At 42.2% G+C, this 17,637-nt stretch overlaps 1 protein-coding gene across 1 annotated transcript in view; it reads left to right on the top strand.

Moving 5' to 3' along the window:
* Positions 1 to 17,637, top strand: part of LOC148021135 (protein ENHANCED DISEASE RESISTANCE 2-like) — a 78,265-nt gene that overhangs the window by 48,486 nt on the left and 12,142 nt on the right. The window contains exons 18-21 of the mRNA XM_087698978.1: positions 16,862 to 16,906; positions 17,006 to 17,149; positions 17,267 to 17,362; positions 17,475 to 17,576. Of these exons, the coding sequence (XP_087555104.1) occupies positions 16,862 to 16,906; positions 17,006 to 17,149; positions 17,267 to 17,362; positions 17,475 to 17,576 (387 nt within the window). The remainder of the gene's footprint in view (positions 1 to 16,861; positions 16,907 to 17,005; positions 17,150 to 17,266; positions 17,363 to 17,474; positions 17,577 to 17,637) is intronic.

Here is a 17,637-nt window from a genome sequence, read left to right as displayed (position 1 = left end):
AGTCATCTCAGTCTGTCATCTCGTGGTTGTGAGCTCCTGTCAGAGTCTGATGGAGACATAGAAGCTCTGGAAATTTAGGTACATTTTCCTTATTTGTTGGCTTCCTATGTGCATTCCTAGGCCAGCATTTTTGGCCTCCACTGATGCAGGTTGGCCAGATTTGGGCATTTATGGCTATTTATGGCCAGCCCCCCCACTTGGTAGACACACACTCTTTAGTCTTCAGTCTTCCCCTTTGCATGTGCACACTCTGTTCCTTGCTTGGTGTTGCCATTGTCATCAGCCTAATCCGGTGCCCTCATTGACGCTTTGGTGCTGCATGCATGGAGTGATTAGTCCATCGTCATTGTTTTAGCATTCTTCTTTAGTTAGTTCAGTATTCTTCCATCATCTTCTGCTTCCTCTCTCTCTCTCTCTCTCTTTGCTTCTCTCTATGTTCGTGTTTCTCTTTTGTTGTGCACTCTCACATGGTATCATCGCCTAAGTGAGGACACAGTTTGGAGATTTCTTGCTAAAGAGCAGGTTTTCATCACGAAGGAGCAGCCCAAATTTCCCAAATGCAGATTTCCAGCTTGTGTTTATTGCATTTATTGCCTGAGCAGGTGGTCCATTACCCATTTGCACCCCCAGGCATCTAGGTGACAGTCTCCAGGGACGAGGCGGCAGTTTTCTGGCATCAGGTGGCATCAACTTTTGCATTTTTGATCAAAATGCAAATATGCGTTTTTGGTCGGTGCTTGCTTCTTGGTGTAATCGTCAACATATTGCTGGAAGCGATAGCTTTTTGAGACTTGGCAACAGCTTTTTGTTGTAGGCGACCACTTTTTGTGCGACTACTTCCTAGTGGCAGGGGACAGTTGTTTCTTTGTCAAACACAACTTTCTGGGTGATTGCATGTTTGAAGATATCTTACCAATTCACGAGTTTTGATGACTTAGAGGAGGAGCTTCTTTCCAGATACTCTTCTGAGTGGAGACACAATTCTCGCATTTATAGTCGGCATGAGGAGTCCCCCCTTCTATTCATCTTTCACGGAAGGCTCCTCAGTGAAGATACCGTCTACCTTCAGTGTAGGTGCCTGTCTTACCTTCATTACCCAAAGAAGAAAAACTTGATGGTTCGAACTATTCATTGTGGTTGTGTAAGCTGGAGTGCATACTCAACACCTTCGATCTTTGGGCTCTTGTTTCAGATTCCATCCCCTGTCCTAAGGAGGATCTTGCAAATGGAACTTCTATGGACTGTGTAGCCTTGTGGGATCATCTCAACTCTCAAGCCCAATCCTTGCGGATGCTCAATCTTGATGATTCCTTTTGTATGAAGGAGCACATCACAAAGATGGAGGACATGCCACATGAGAGGTGAGCTTGTCTCTCTTGGTTAGATAATATTCTTTGAAGACATGGCCATGATTCTTTTGACTTAGTTGCCATCTCCTCGGCTCGAGGTCTTCTACATTAGCCTCATCACATCGAGGACCCACGAGACCCTCTCATGAGAGGAACTTTCACCACTTGTCTTGGAGCATGACGAGCGACTCAGGGCCCGTGGCTTTGACTCCACCAAGGGATTTACTGTAGATAGTGGCCACACTGTGGGAAGGGAACTCATCTTAAGGAGAAGTGTTGGCAAAATTTGAAGCCAAAGGAGAAGGATTCGAAGGCTACCACGACGACGATAGAGTTTGTCAGGTCTTTACCGAGGAGGATAAAACTCTTGCTTCTTTCACTTAGGAGAAGCCTTGGCTTGTTGATAGTGGGGCCTCTTCTCATATGACCTATAGACACGATTGGCTTCGGGACTTGAATGCCAGGGGGGGCACTCTCACCATTGGCGACAACTCTACAGTTCTTGTCTGATGAGTGGGAACTATTCCTTTATTGTCCGATAGGCAGTATTCTTCGGCCAAAGTTCTTGGATTTAGGTTTTAACCTATTGTTTGTTCATGGTCTTACATGGCTTGGTACCTGTGTGGTCTTTACACCGGATGCGGTGTGCTTCTACAGGTACCGTTCTTTGGACATGCTTCCAGGAGGGTGGGCTTTATGTGCTCATAGCCTTAGCTGCGCGGTCTTCCCACGAGCTTCGACTGCTTTGGCATGCTGGTTATGGTCATCTTCACTTTGATGTGATCAGACGTCGCTCTGGGATGCATCGATGTGATGGGCCTAGGATTTAAGCCCTACCTAGCTTGGGTTGTAATAATGACATATTTAAAAATCCAAATAGTGAAGGTTTGAATGAGCATAAATCTATGATTCTCCCTGTAGGAAGGGACTCTAGAAAGGTTGGATGATCAATATGTTGGAATGACAATCAAGGTGGAACATATGAGCCCAAGGAGGTCATTCATTTAGCTAATAGCACACAAAAAGGAAAAGCCCATATTGATGTTATATCAGTGGGAAGGCTTGGACTTGTGGATACAAAAACTCCAGGATTATAACTCAATGATTGAATTATAGTGAGCTGGCATGCATATGTGGCATGAGGCTAGCCCTCACACCTTATGTCGCTTTGGTTTAGCTTGGTTAGTCTGATAAGATGCAATTCATATGCCTAGTAGACCATATTTGGTTAGAGCAAAATGACGTATGCTTTTTAGGCCAAGAGGGCCATTTCTTTTGACATGAAATTTTCTATTTCTTTAGGCCAAGATGTCCATTTCTTTTGTCGTGATATCATTAGGCCAAGAGGGCCATGTGTTTGTCTGGTGCGGGTATATTTAATGGTATTTTGTTGTAGTTTTGCATCTAGCTAGTCTGACAAAGTGCTTGAAGTGAGCCTCTTGCTACACCAATGCTTCTTGTGGCCAAGTCTAGGTGATCTCTTTCCTTTATGAGTTCTTTCCCTTTATGTTGAATGGTTATGTAAATCTTTGGGGATTTTTCTTTCTTTTGTTGGGGACTGGCAGTCAAGGTGGAATGAACTAGCTCTAGATCTTTGTCAGGTTATACTTGGCCTATTCCTTGTGGATCTTCATGCCTTAATTTGGTTAGGGGATAGGGGGAGAGCTATTCTTGTATTTTGTTGTGTTTTCTTCTTTGAAGCAGGTTTGATGCTCTTTATGGTTGTTGGATGTGTATGTCACTTCGTAGATTTGACGGATTGAGCCGTCCTATCCCATGGTTGCCAATGAGAGTGGATTTTTGGAGCCTAATTTAGAGCGTAAAAGTGGCTTGAGAGGTGTAAAAGAGAAAATTTTCATTCAAAAATAAAATGAGTATGGATCAATGAGCTGGAGTTTTCCTAGATTTATTTTGATGCCAGGAACCCAATGCAAGTCTTTGTTTGTCGATCGAACTCCATTTAACCCCCCATTTAATCCCCGCAAGGTTTCACATTATAAAATAGCTACTGGATTCGGGAGCCTAAAAGTGCATGAGGAGACTGGCTTGATAGATTTGGATGCTACAAAGCTAGGCATCTAGTCTGTTCACGATTCCGAACTTGTTGTTTGGTCCTCCATCCAAGCTTGAATCACTTTCAAGCAATGTGAACATGCAGAAATTGAACCAGTTAACTTCCAAAGCTAAGAATTAAGTTAAGGGCTTTATTAAAAAGCATTTTTTAGCATGGAGGAGGAGGAAGGGGATGCAATTTATTTAACATCTCCTTGATTTGGATGAATATGGCTTTTCAATTAGGCCGATTGATCAGAGATGAAAGGCATATTCCCAATCTATGCATTGAGGGCTTAAATTTGACTATATGCATGTGTGATATGACATTAGGAATGAAAGTCTCTGATTTCAGTCTTTCTCTCTCCTCTCTCTCTCTCTCTCTCTCTCTCCTCTTAGTGCTTGTTTCCATGGCTGATTCAACATGAGAGAGGGGTGAGCTGAGATGAAAGATTTTGAACGTGGATGATGTTGAAGCATTATGAAGCATATATTGATGGCTAGAGAGGCGTTAGTGGCCATTGATGAGCGTCAGTGGCTTCTCAAACGCGAGATACATATGGATTTTTATGTGGCTTAATGCATAAGTGGGATTCTTCATTGTTTTATGATGCATTTTGATTTCACATGATTGGAGATGATTGCTATCACTTGAAAATGACTTGAGGATAGGCACAATAGTGTTTGTGCTCGAGCTCTCAGGGAGGCCTTTCCACATGGCTTTGTTAAACATGTATGCTAGGAACCTTGCCACCAACTCCCTAGCACGAATTAGGTGCTCGACTACTAATCCATTGTGATCCTATGCCTTGCCTCTGTTGAGTTTGTTGATAGGATCACGGACCCTACTCTATGTGAAGAAGGTGGTGGTCTCTAGGCAGGGCTCTAGTGGATCGTGGAGAGGAGGCTGATTTGCTGTTGTGTAGAGACTAGCTGCATAGCGAGAGAAAGAGGCAACTGGCATCATCTTGGCTGCAACATCACCTACAAAAGACAAAAATAGGTATATTTGAATTCAAGAAACTATCATGTTTCCCAAATAGAATAAAGAAACTGTAATTGAGAAGGAAACATCTACCTAGGCAACAACAAATAACCAAAAATTTTAAGAAATACTAGGGATCTAATACAATGTGGAATTGATATGAGGATGATTACAATCCCAAAATATCTCTTTTCTCATGGATGTATCCAACATGAATAAGTTGCAGCACTAAGGTAGAGCTGCTTGATAATGTTCCGATATTGTGTGTATCCTTCAATGGTTCCTCAAGTTGGAGGGTTGTAGGTGGCATGCTCAATATCTCTCGTGGCTTTAAGGTGAGTCCCTATGAAGCAGTCATCGGTCTTCAGCATACTTTGAAGTGTCAAATGTAGCTGCAACTCTAAAAAAGTAATGGTGTGCTGCTATGGATCCCCAACTGCCTTCCTTGGGATTGTAAGAGGTGATCTCTACGTTGGTGCAACTCTGAAAGAAAGAGTCAAATTCAACGCTAATCTAGGAAGTCTATCACCCTAGATAGTGGTCTCTAGACTGGTGCAACTTGAAAAGAAAGAGTCCAATGCAATGCTAATTTGGGAAGTCCATCACCCTAGATAGTGGTTTGGATCCCTCTTGGAACAAATAGTGGAAGCATCCTTTGATCTCATAGTACACCGGGCACCCGCATATGTAGTGCTCCTCAGTCTTCGGCTCAAGCTAGCAAAGCTGGCAAATTTGTCTCTTTGGGGGTAGGGAATATGCTCCATAGCAACCGGTCTCTATTCATAATTGGTGCAAGGATGTGCAAAGCTGACTAATGGCACACTATACTCTATGGGATAGGTGTGTGTCTATGTATCTTGACCATATTACAAAACCATCGGGGAATATATGTAGAAGATGCTTGTGGTAGAAAGCTATCTTTGTCCCTAGATCTTGGGTAGGTGTCAACCAAGTTCTCGTTGTGTGTAGCTGAATAACGTCCATCTTGATGATCTTGTTGAGCTTCTCTCTATGGAGCTCTAAAAAAGGAGAATCCATGCTATATTGTAGAGGTGGAAGGTGATCCATATGTAGCCCATGTAGCTGCAACCATGTGTTTGTTTGAGCATATCAACACTCAGTGTCACCTTGTAGTGCTAGTTGTCTAGATCTTGGAAGGCTCCAAAGCTTGTGTATTAAAAATCATTGTCTAGAAAAGGGCCTTAGCCACAATAGGTGGTGCTCCCATATCTACTTTGGCTATCTCATTGGGCATTGAGGACTTACTCCTGATTATGCGGGAGATGATTATGACTTGGGGCCTCTCCATCTACAAGTATCAAGCAATATAGTTAATAGATTGATGTGATTGGTGATATCAAAGTACAAGGACTAGGGCCTCAATATATAGGCCTAGGTATGTATCCAAACCTTTGACCTTTATTAAATGCCGAGTGGTGTAGAAGGTGTTCACACCTAAATGCATACTCTAAGACATACCAAAGTGTGTTCACACATGAAGATCACATACCAAGGTGTTAAAAACTAATAAACCCCTGTTCGTGTCACGAGTGATTGAATCCATGATATGAAACATAAAAAGAAAATGGAAGATCTTATCTGTAATCCCATACAAAAGATTCTAGAGAGGAGATAACAAGATAGAGAGGTTATTTGTTACTGGAGCTAGAACATGGGATGGTCTACCGACAAGCTCAAGGAGTTAAAGTTGGGAATGATTTGGTGGTGCATGTGCATGGATCAGAGGCTTATCAAAGGGCAGCATGGCTGCGGGGCACAATGCACATGAGTAGGGGTCCAAAAACTCAAGTATAACTCTCGGGCTCCATGTAGAGGGCATAGGAACTGATTATAAACCCCCTTGAAAGATATAATTCCTTTGAGGATCTAGGAAAATACTTAGAAGTACAAACCATATTTAATTCAAAATCTGGGCAAAGTATCCTCCCCTAATATGTGATGGAAAGGTCTTACTGTTGAGCCAAAACACGTTTTACAATTGATTAGCATCTTTAAACAGCCCCAAAACACGCTTAATTAATGCAAAACACAAAATTGGTGTGCGGTCCGAGAGAGTTTTAGTGGTCCCCCAAAACCCTAAATTTTGGGGCACCCTTCAACATCTATAAATAGATAGGTTGCCCACCATTCAGCCTCATCCCTGTTTGTGTAGGTTCTCACTCCTCTTGTGCAAATTTCAGCCAGTAGTCTTAATCCATGTGGTGGTTCAACCTTTGTGACGGCTGCCACGGCCACACCTTTTACAACTCCTCCATCCATTGCTGCTGCCCTTCCTCTAGCTGCGTTTGGCATCCTTGCCATTGCCAGCCTCTCTTGCTGCTTGTGTTTGGACTCTACAATCCTTGGGATTAAGTAGCAGCCCTTCCCCAGCATTAGGTGACCCTTTGTTACTTGCATTTGGTCTTCTCCTTTGCAAGAGGCATCTAACATGCTTCTCCATCCTCTTGGTGGCTCTCCTATGGCCAGGTTTGCAGCTTTTTGGTGCCGCCCACCTCATCAATCACCTCTTGTTGCAGTCGCCTCAGTCTCTCCTCACTCTAGTGATCATCATTTGGTATTTTCTCACTCTGACTCTGCTCTATTTCACTCTCTCTGTCTCTCTTTGCGCATAACGACTGTTTGTCTCGATCTCTGTACGAACCCGTCACTACAAACTGGTATCAGAGTTGGCAAGAGATAGCTGCAGGCATCATGGGTAGTCGTAGGTAGTGAGGATAGTCGATAGACAATCGTTATGCGTAGTGAGAGACAGAGAGAGTGAGATAGAGCAAAGTCGAGAGTGAGCACGTTTGTAGGTACAATGACGAGAGTCTAACTCTAGGTTTTTAGATAGACATATATGTGTAAGTACAAGTGCTAAGGGTGTGTTTGCACCCGAGCACATTTAAAGGCACAAGGCCTTTATTTCCAACAATCTCCCACCTAAAGGCAATGTGCCTTAAGAGGAGAAAATAATTAGCTAAGTCCGCCAAATAGGTCTTTGTGGGGGGGGGGGGAGTTTCCCAAGAAGCGTGGTCGGGCAAGCCACCTTCATATGCTCATCTGAAAGTGTTTGGCTGCGTGGTCATTTATTGTTGATTGGTACTTGTTTGTACCTTGGTCACTTGGGTGATAGTTTTGGGCTTGCATTTGCTGTTTTTTGGTCACATTTGGGCTGAAAATCATGGCTGGCAGCAATGACAGCAATGATCTGATGCACGTAAAGAAGCTTGAAGGTGCACATAACTTTTCAGTTTGGCAAAAGCAGTGCTACAATATCCTGTTGCAAAAGAAGCAGGCAAAGGCGATCAAAACAAAAGGGGCAAAGCCCGCGGACATGGAACAGGACGATTGGGATGAGTTAAATGAGCTTGCATGCTTAGCCATAGAGCTATCGATTTCTGATGCCTTGGCGTTCAACATTGAAGGTTTGGATTCCGCATATGCTATATGGACTAGATTGGAAGAACTGTATGCACAAAAGAGTACTGTAAGCAAAGTGTACTGGCTGAAAAAGCTTATGGATTTGCGTATGAAAGAGGATACAACAATGTCTACTCACTTGAGTGAGTTTAACTCCATTTTCAACCAGCTAGTTGCCTTGAAGTTCATGATTGATGAGGAATTTAAGGCTACTTTCTTGCTTTGCACTCTACCAGAGAGTTGGGATACATTTAGGATTGCTATGAGCGATTCTAATGTGATCCTTTTGTATGCTGATGTAGAGAGTGCTTTACTTATGGAAGATGAAACTAGCCTTCCTTCTTGGAATGGGTGGTGATAACCTGATTTAAGAGTTAATTACAGCAATAAATAAATGCACATAAAATGAAATACACACTTTACCATAATATTCTTGGATAGTAGACACCCTGTTGGCCCCAAAATTGGCGCCCCTTGCAGTATTTCTTTAGCTTTCATTCAATTGAAAGGAGTACGACTTGAGATTTTTCAATCTCCTCCTGCTAACCAATTGCTCTTGTTGCCATAAATGACCAGCAAGCCTTTTGGGTCATTTGCCCCTTGATTCACCCAAGACTTCTTCTCCAATTTGACCCTTGGTTGACCAAATGCTGCCCCAAATCAATTCGGGATGGGCTAACTCCTAAAATCCCTTGATAATCTTCAATTATCAGCTGCTGATTTCAGTCCCTTGAGCCTTCAATCTTTGGCACGGATCCCAAGGTGGCTGTCAAACCCTAATTTCTGCTGTAAATTAGGGTTTACTGCAGAAATTACAGATCAGCCCACCAAAAATGGCTGAGAATGACTGAAGAATCGTTGAGAATGGCTAAGCATAGGTTGAAGGAGATGAGAGAATGCTGTAGAGAGAGAGAATTCCGAGATTTGTCGCGAAGAACTGATCAAAATCAGTTGCTGCCCTGCTGTACCAGCCCCAAACGGATGCACTAACAACAATAGGAGCATCAGAGCATGTGATCTTCAAGAGAAATTGCATCAACAGCGATTGCCAGCTTCCCAAGGTCAAGAATATGCAATCTCCATGACCAAAATGGTCTCCAATGGCTGGGCAATGGCCCCTAAAGCTGGCAGCAACAGTCCAATATCTCTTTTCAACAGGTCCAAAATGAAAAAGACCGAGATTTCTCTCTCCTGTCAGCCCTATTTAGCCTTTCCCCCACTTGCATGGGAAAGTTTTGCCAAGTGGCAGCTTTCTTAATCCATGCCCAAAAAATTGACCTTGCTCATCCAAAAATTAATTGGCTAGGCCATTTGCAACCCAAAGTGGTCCCATGCATTAATTGACCCTTGGACAAGCATTAATCCATTAATTAATGCCTAGTCCCTAGTGTCACCACTGACACTTAATGGCCAATTAATGGTCCTAGGGGCAAACTGACACCAAAATTCACCTAGAATCTAACAAGCGTAACTTGTTACAACTTTTGCCTTTGACACCTATCTTTTTCACAGGGTCCTTCGGCCTTCAATTGTGAAAAAGTAGCTTGCACCTCACATGTGCAACACATGTGCATCTTTTAATTGCACTTTTGATTAATCCTTTAATCAAATGTCAATTAAATATAAGCAAAGCATCAAATTTTCACGTCCTCGTGATAGAAGAGATGAATTGGGAGAACAGTGCATCTAGTAAGTCTTCGAGTGCTTTGCATACTAGGGACAGATCACAGCAAAAGGGCAAATATGATAGCAAGGGACGCAGTAAATCACGTGGCAAAGATGTTGAATGTCATCATTGTGGCAAGAAGGGTCACTTTAAATGTGATTGCTACAAATGGAAGAAAGAGAAATAAAAAGGCAAGAAGACAGATGATAGCAAAAAAGAGAAGAAGGACAGTCAGCCTAAGAAGAATAGTGTAACAATTGAAGAGGTGAATGTAGTCACTGATGACAGTGATAGTGGGAGTGATGTAATCTTAGTCTCTTCACATTTTGGTGCACATGCTTTACTTGCAGATACAGATGATGACATGCATACCTAGATTCTCGATTCAGGTGCTTCCTTTCATGTCACCCCTCATCATGAGTGGTTCTCTACCTATACAGGGGGTCGGTATGGTATTGTCCATCTTGGAGACAACTATGCATGTGAGATTGCAGGTATTGGCAGTGTGCAGTTATAGTTTTAGCATGGATCTGTCTTTAAACTTCAGCATGTACGGCATGTACCTCAGCTCAAGAAGAGCTTGATTAGCACAGAGCAGCTAGGTGATGATGGTTTTCATACCACCTTTGGTGATGGAAAATGGAAGATCTGTAAGGGATCTAGGGTTATTGCCAGAGGTTGCAAGAGTGATACTTTGTATCCACTTCATGTACCTAGTGTGCGTGACCATGTTGTTGCCATGACTTGAACAACCAAGCGTTTCTTTGTAGCATGGCCGGTTGGGACACATGAGTCAAATAGGAATGAAAGTGCTTTTTTGTTTGGGTTACTTGCCTTGTCTTCGTTATGCTGATTTTGAGCATTGTGATCATTGTATTTATGGCAAACATGCACAGATGTCTCACAAAAAGTCTCTTTCTTTGAAATCTTCTTCTCTATAGTTAGTACATTCGGGTGTATGTCAAATTTTGGGCATTGGCTGAAATCAGACAGATAAGATACTTAAGTGTCTTCGCTCAGATAATGGTGGGAAATATGTGTCCAAGGCCTTTCAGGCATTTTGTGAGAGCAAAGGAATAAAGAGGGAGCTTACTGCCCCTCATAATCCGCCCCAAAACGGAGTTGCAGAGCGTATGAATCGGACCATACAGGATAAGGTCCATATGATGCTGTCTCATGTTGCATTACCCCATGGTTTTTGGGCAAAGGCTGTTGTGACAGCTGTTCACTTAATTAATCGGTCACCAAACATGTCTTTGGGGGAGGGGGGTTTTTCCAAGAAGCGTGGTCGGGCAAGCCACCTTCATATGCTCATCTGAAAGTGTTTGACTACGAGGCTTTTGTGCACATTCATAAAGAAAAATGCAGGGGGGGGGGGGGGGTTCTCCAAGAAGCGTGGTCGGGCAAGCCACCTTCATATGCTCATTTGAAAGTGTCTGGCTGCGAGGTTTTTGTGCACATTCTTAAAGAAAAGTGCAGCAAACTTGAGCCAAAGTCCTGTAAATGCATTTTCTTAGGATATGGTGACGAGGGTGAAATGGGGTAGAGATTATGGGATCCTGAGAAAAGGAAAGTAGTATGCAGCAATGACGTTATCTTCCGGGAATATCGCATGCATAAACAGCCCGAAAAGACTGAGGAGGTTTGTAGGTTTGTATTCTGGGAAGAAATACCTTTTGGACAGCAAAATGTGCCCACTGTATAGCAACAAATACCTGTTGTAAATAAATCTATAAATGCAGGAAATGATGTTGGAAATGATCAGCCAGCTATTGCCCATGAAAATGAGCCACTATATATGCAGAAACAAGCAGGACAGCAAGCTGTTAATGCTGATTTGCAGGCTGAAATGCCAGGACAGCATGCTGAAAATGGAAATTTGCAGGAACAGCCAGCAAATAATGACCATTGGGTTAGGAGATCGTCTAGGGCTACTAGACAACCTGACAGATTTGTTCCTGGTGCAAATGTCATGTTGACAGACTGTGGTGAATTGTCTTGTTTCAAGGAAGCAATGGATAGATAGGATAGCAACAAATGATATAAAGCCATGTTGTCAGAGATGGAATCTCTTGAAAAAAATGGCACTTGGGACTTGGTGCAGTTGCCTAAAGGGCAGAAAACCCTTCCATGCAAATGGGTTTACAAGATGAAGGTCACTTCTGGTTCCTCACCAAAGTACAAAGCAAGATTGGTCGCAAAGGGGTACAAGCAAGAGCATGGAATTGACTTTGATGAGATTTTCTCTCCTGTAGTCAAGATGACTATATTGAGAACCATTTTGGGCTTGGTTGTAGTTGAGGATATGAAGCTCATACAGATGGATGTAAAGATTGCATTTTTACATGGTGATCTGCATGAAGACATATATATGCAGTTGCCAGCAGCTTGAAGGGTTTGTTGAACAAGGGAAAGAAAAAATGGTATGTAAACTCAAAAGGAGCTTGTATGGGCTGAAATAAGCACCAAGAGAATGGTATCATAAGTTTGATACATTCATGCAATCCCAAGGCTTTTATCGAAGTCAAGTGGATCACTGCTTGTATACCAAGAAGGCAGCAGATGGCAGCCTGCTGATTATCTTGGTTTTGTAAGTTGATGACATGCTAATTGCTAGCAGGGATACTCATGCCTTGGATTCATTGAAGCAAAGTCTTTATGGCAACTTTGACATGAAGGATCTTGGTGATGCAAATCACATTATTGGCATGCGAATACTCAGAGATAGATCGAAAGGCTTACTCTATCTATCTCAGCAGGAGTACATCTCCAAGTTTTACAACGTTTCAATATGGAGGGGGGGAAAACAATTGGGGTTCCATTGCCTCCATATGTGAAACTCAGTGCAGAGGATAGCCCTACATCTGATGATGAGAAGGCTGGAATGGCTAAGATATCATATGCTTCAGCTGTTGGCAGTTTGATGTATGCTATGGTTGCTACAGGTCTTGACATTGTCTTTGCAGTGGGAGTGGTTAGCAGATACATGGTAAACCCTGGCAAGAAGCATTGGGATGCAGTGAAAGGTATTATGAGATACCTAAAAGGCACAAAGGAGTTGTGCATCTGCTTTGGAAAGCAGAAGGTATCTGTTGTTGGCTTTACGGATGCAGATTATGCTGGTCATGCAGACTGCAGGAAGTCCCCTTGTGGGTATGTGTTTGTTTTCACTGTCACAACTCTATAGAAACAGAATTTGTATCCTTTTTCATTAATTTGTCTATATAATGATTTATTAAATTTATTTCCTTTGCACTAATTAGATATAAAGAAAAGTGCATTGGAGCTGGCCACTGATGAGTGGTCACAGGTTATGGTGGACCCACGCGGTGGGTTAGAGAAAAGATAGTTCACACTTCCACCTATATGGCCCGATTGGGCGCCTGTGACTAGAACTCACGCATATTAGGGTTAGACTTGCACACAGAAAGGATTGATGTCTTGAAGTGTGGGCTAGATCCACCAGAACAGACAGTTACAATCAACAAGATGGCATGATCATGAAATGCTTGTATAATGTGCATGTGTGGGTTGAAAGCTTGAAATGAACATTTCTTTGCATAGGAAAGTCACATGAAGATTCTGATACCGTTTTTGCGATGTATACGTTAAAAGCTTTCATATGACACCCATATTGGGGGGGTCCCTAAATTTTAGGAGATCCCTAAATTTTAGGAGCCTCGAATTAGCCTAAAAATGCTAGTTCTAAAAAATAGGGATGTCATTCTAAAAATAGTAAGTTCTGTACTTTGACTGTGCTTACTAAATTTGATTGTTTCTATTCTTGACAATATTCAGCCCAAAAAGGAAGGCCATAGAGAAGAGACAAGTGTCAAGACACTTGTCACACAAGTTTTCAAGTGTCCCACCACTTGTCACATCTCATGACATGTGGCTGGACACTTGTCTTGTGCTACTCCACTTTCCCCTTTTGTACTAGCTCTTCCCTCTCTTATAAATAAGAGCTCGTTTTTCTTCATTCAGCATCATTTTTCTTTGCTGTAAACTCATGTACAGCACCCACAGATAGCCAGAAACTGGCCCCATCCATCCCCATCATCATCCCCCACTTCTCTATCATCAAATTCCTCCATATTCCCTCTTCTATCACTGCTCTTTTACAGGACATCAAGCTTGTAAATTCATTACAGCACCTCCTTCTCAAGCTCTTTCTTCCATTTTAGCAACAAAAAGCAAGCCCTATCCATGTACTACTGTTCAACGATGGAGAAAGGCTGATTTTCCCTCTTTCTTCTCTCATACTATAAAGAAATCAGTTCTTATCATTGCATAATAGATAATGCATGTGTGTTTGTACATCTTTGCATGATCTTGTGAGAGTGAGAATTACTTCTCCTCACTCTCAGGTTGATTGTAACTGAGCTCTTTCCTAAGGGACCTGGGTTGAGCAGAAATACATTCCTTCGGGGAGGGTTGCCCATCTTCAACCCTCAATCTTGTCTCCATTACTTTTACATTTTCATGGTTGTAATTTTGTGAGTAATTTTTATTTTCAGCTTTAAGTGTTCATTCTCTTTTATATTAAATCTCGAAAACAAGCGAATATCATAATTGTTAAGCATACTATGTTGTTCGGGGCGTTTACATTCACAGGAGGAGCAGTCTCTTGGATCTCCAGGCTACAAAAGTGTGTTGCATTGTCTACCACAAAGGCAGAGTATGTGGCTGCCACTGAGGCATGCAAGGAGGCTTTATGGCTTTCGCGTCTGGTGGGAGAGCTTTGCATCTTAGAGTTACCTGTTCTCCATTGTGATAGTCAGAGTGCTATCATGCTAGCATGGAATTTTGTCTTTCATGCAAAGACAAAGCACATACAGGTGAAGTATCACTTTATTAGAGATGTACTTGACATCAAGAGCATTGAGCTTGTCAAAGTGCATACAGATGATAACCCTGCAGACGTTCTCACGAAGGGTCTTCTAGTAGAGCAGTTTGCTCATTGCTGACATATGATGGGAGTTGGATAGATATATGTATTTCAGCTTTGTACATACCTAGACATAGCTGATTCTTTTCTCCTCTTAAGGCACATTGTCTTTAGGTGGGAGATTGTTGGGAATAAAGGCCTCGTGCCTTTAAATGTGCTCGGGTGTGAACACACCCTTAGCACTTGTACTGACACATATATATCTATCTAAAAACCTAGAGATACACTCTCATCATTGTACCTACAAACGTGCTTACCCTCGACTCTGCTCTATCTCACTCTCTCTGTCTATCACTGCGCATAATGACTGCCTGTCTCGATCTCCGTACGAACCCGTCACTACAGTTTCTCTTGTTGCTTTTTTTCCTTCTTGTAACATTTGTCAATTGTATGACCAATTTGCTTGCTTTGGTTGCACTTGGGAACCTTGTGTTTAGTAAAGAAGACAATGGGGATCAATTCTCTCTCTTTACTTGGTTGTTCCTCGTCCATGAGAATGGCGACCATCTCCTTGCATATTTTTTGTCCTACCTTGAGAGCTGTAATAATCAATATGAGCTTGTCTTCTTTTACCAAACTGTTAAGAAGTATGACCTTTTTGTTTTTACCGTCTAGATGACTTTTGTGTGTGGTGAGTTGTTGGAAGGGAAGATTGAGGCCATCTACATGTTGCTCGAGGGAGGAGTCGAATGGATTATAGGGAAGTCTATGAAGTTGCATTTGATTTATTTATATTTCCTTTGAAAGTGGTACTGAAGTCTTCCCATACCTTTTTGACCATCTTGCTGAGATGAAGATGAAGAAGAAGGTGTTTTGAGAGATTGAGCTGGATGATGGCTAGTATGCTTTCATTCTTTTCTGACTAGTCATGATGGAGTCTGAGATTTTTTCGAATGTCTTTTGGTTCGTTGGTGGAGACTGCCTTCCACATGCCTTCTCTCACAAGTATAAGCTAGATTTTAGTTTTCTAGATTGAGAAGCCAATGCTCGAGAAATTTCCAATGGTAATTTCATACTACAACATGCCAATGTAGGATGACATTTTGCTCATGATATTTTTTCAAAGATAGAAAAAGAGTAGAAAGATTTACTTCTTGTAAAATAGAAATTGATGCGGTTGAGAAGCAAAAAAGAGCTGGGAACTTCGTGGTGCTCTTGGATGAGGTGCATATAGTGTTGGAAAATGTTCGTGGTTTAGGAAAATGACAAGTAGAAGAGAAGCAAGTGAGGGTCACTCGGATAGTGGCAGCAATTGAGGAAGGGGGGCGATGGTTTGTAGCAATTGGCATCGAAGATGGAAGTAGGCGGTAGGTGAATGAGCAAAGGTGGCTGCAAGAAGGTGCGACAAGTAGTAGGCTAGACGGCAATGCACGGGAACGAGTGTGCAACTTAGGCAAGTAGTCGATAGAGTTGATGTAAAGAGCGTTAGAGGTGATGACATTGTGTAGGCGGACAATTGGTGGAAGGCCATTTAAACCTAGTGGTAGTGGCATTGATGTGGTGAATAGGTAGTGATGATGGGCTGTAGTCTGTTGAACAGCTAGAGGCAGTCCTAGTGCAACAACTCGCAATGTGACTTAGGTAGAGAGAAGCTACTGTGAAGAGTTGGTGGTAGTTGTTAGATAGGGAAGAGAAATGGAAGCTAAGCTTGAGTCTCCATAGTGGTGGTGGCGGTGGTAGCTTTAATACCATTGTTTGTTGGTGTAGCTAGATAGGAGAAGCTATGGTGGATGTAACTCACAGAGAGAGAGAGAGAGAGAGAGAGAGAGAGAGAGAGAGAGAGAGAGATGTACAAGATAAATTGAAGTAATAGATCAGGGTCCCAATATATATGCCTAGGTATTCACCCAAACCTTTGACCCTTATTAACTGTTGAGTGGACTAGAAGATATTCACACCTAAACACACTCTCAACATGCACTAAAGCATATTTCACACATAGATGACCTCTATGTCTACTTTGCATTCAGATTATTCCTACCTCGTCCATTTCTTTAGATGGATAGCCCTGTGGCATATTTGGTGTACTCGGAATGCCTTTATTTTTGATTTAGCATCAGGCATCCACGGTCATGTGGCCCATGTTCGTGGTTTAGTGTTATGGCAGATCTCCTCTATGGTGTCAGCTGATCTGGTTCTTCTTGACATTCTTGCTCCCTGGCTGGATATTGTTCGCTCCACACCAGCTGTCCTTTCTGTGTGATATTTTTGTGTTACAGTCTTGGTAGACTTTCATTTGTGTCTGTTTTTTCTTTGCTGACCTGATGGTCTGATGTAAATATTTACTTCTTAATTCGATTATCTTCACGAGAAAAAAGAGGGAGAGAGAGTTTCCAAGGTTGTTTGAATCTAAAGAAGTTTTAAACTTTGCTAGTACTATTGACAAGTGTGTAAAGCTCTGTAACAAGCTTGTTTTTCTGGTGTGGGAATGGCATCAGGTGGCTTCTGAAAAGGGTCTCTTCACCTTATTATTCAATTTACAGGTCAATGCTGTTCTGCACATTAACATTGTCTATTCTTTTAGCTGTATGGCCGCTATGCTGAAAGTGATTTTACTTATTTGAATGGATCTACTGCTATAGGTCCCCGCATCAATGCATTACAGTATGGTTCTGTACTTTGTTGCAAAGAAGCCGATTCCTCCTGGATCATTGCTGCATAGGTTTATTGATGGTGATGATGGGTTTAGGAACAACAGGTTGAAGCTAATTCCATCAGTCCCAAAGGTAATACTTACTTTTCTGGACTATTTGAACCTGTAGACTGGCTGTACACAACTTTCATTACTTTGCCTTTCTAGTTGCTTTAGGTATTTCAAGAGTCGGTGCTTGCTCTGTTTGCAGGGATCTTGGATAGTGAGACAAAGTGTTGGGAGCACCCCTTGTATTCTGGGAAAGGCTGTGGATTGCAATTATTATCGGGGAAAAAGATACTTAGAGGTGGCCATCTGCTGTCGTTTAGGACTTGAGTTGGTGATGTTAGATTCACCTTGAGTGGGTTTCTTGTTAGAAAATGGTGCTGAGGTTGAAGTTAATGTGTATGCATTTGCAGGTGGATGTTGATATTGGGTCGTCTTCTGTAGCTAATGGAGTACTTGGACTAGTTTTTGGCGTAATATCATCACTAGTTGTTGATATGGCCTTCTTGGTTCAGGTACTTTTTAATACTTTTTTGAGTTTTCATTTTCTGACTTTCTGGTACTTCTTAGCTAAGA

Source organism: Lygodium microphyllum, chromosome 18, assembly GCF_053477565.2.
Source record: "Lygodium microphyllum isolate KBCC chromosome 18, Lygodium_microphyllum_v1.1.10, whole genome shotgun sequence".
Taxonomy (NCBI): domain Eukaryota; kingdom Viridiplantae; phylum Streptophyta; class Polypodiopsida; order Schizaeales; family Lygodiaceae; genus Lygodium; species Lygodium microphyllum.
Note: the sequence above shows the minus strand (reverse complement) of the source record. Positions and strands in the feature narration are given on the sequence as shown.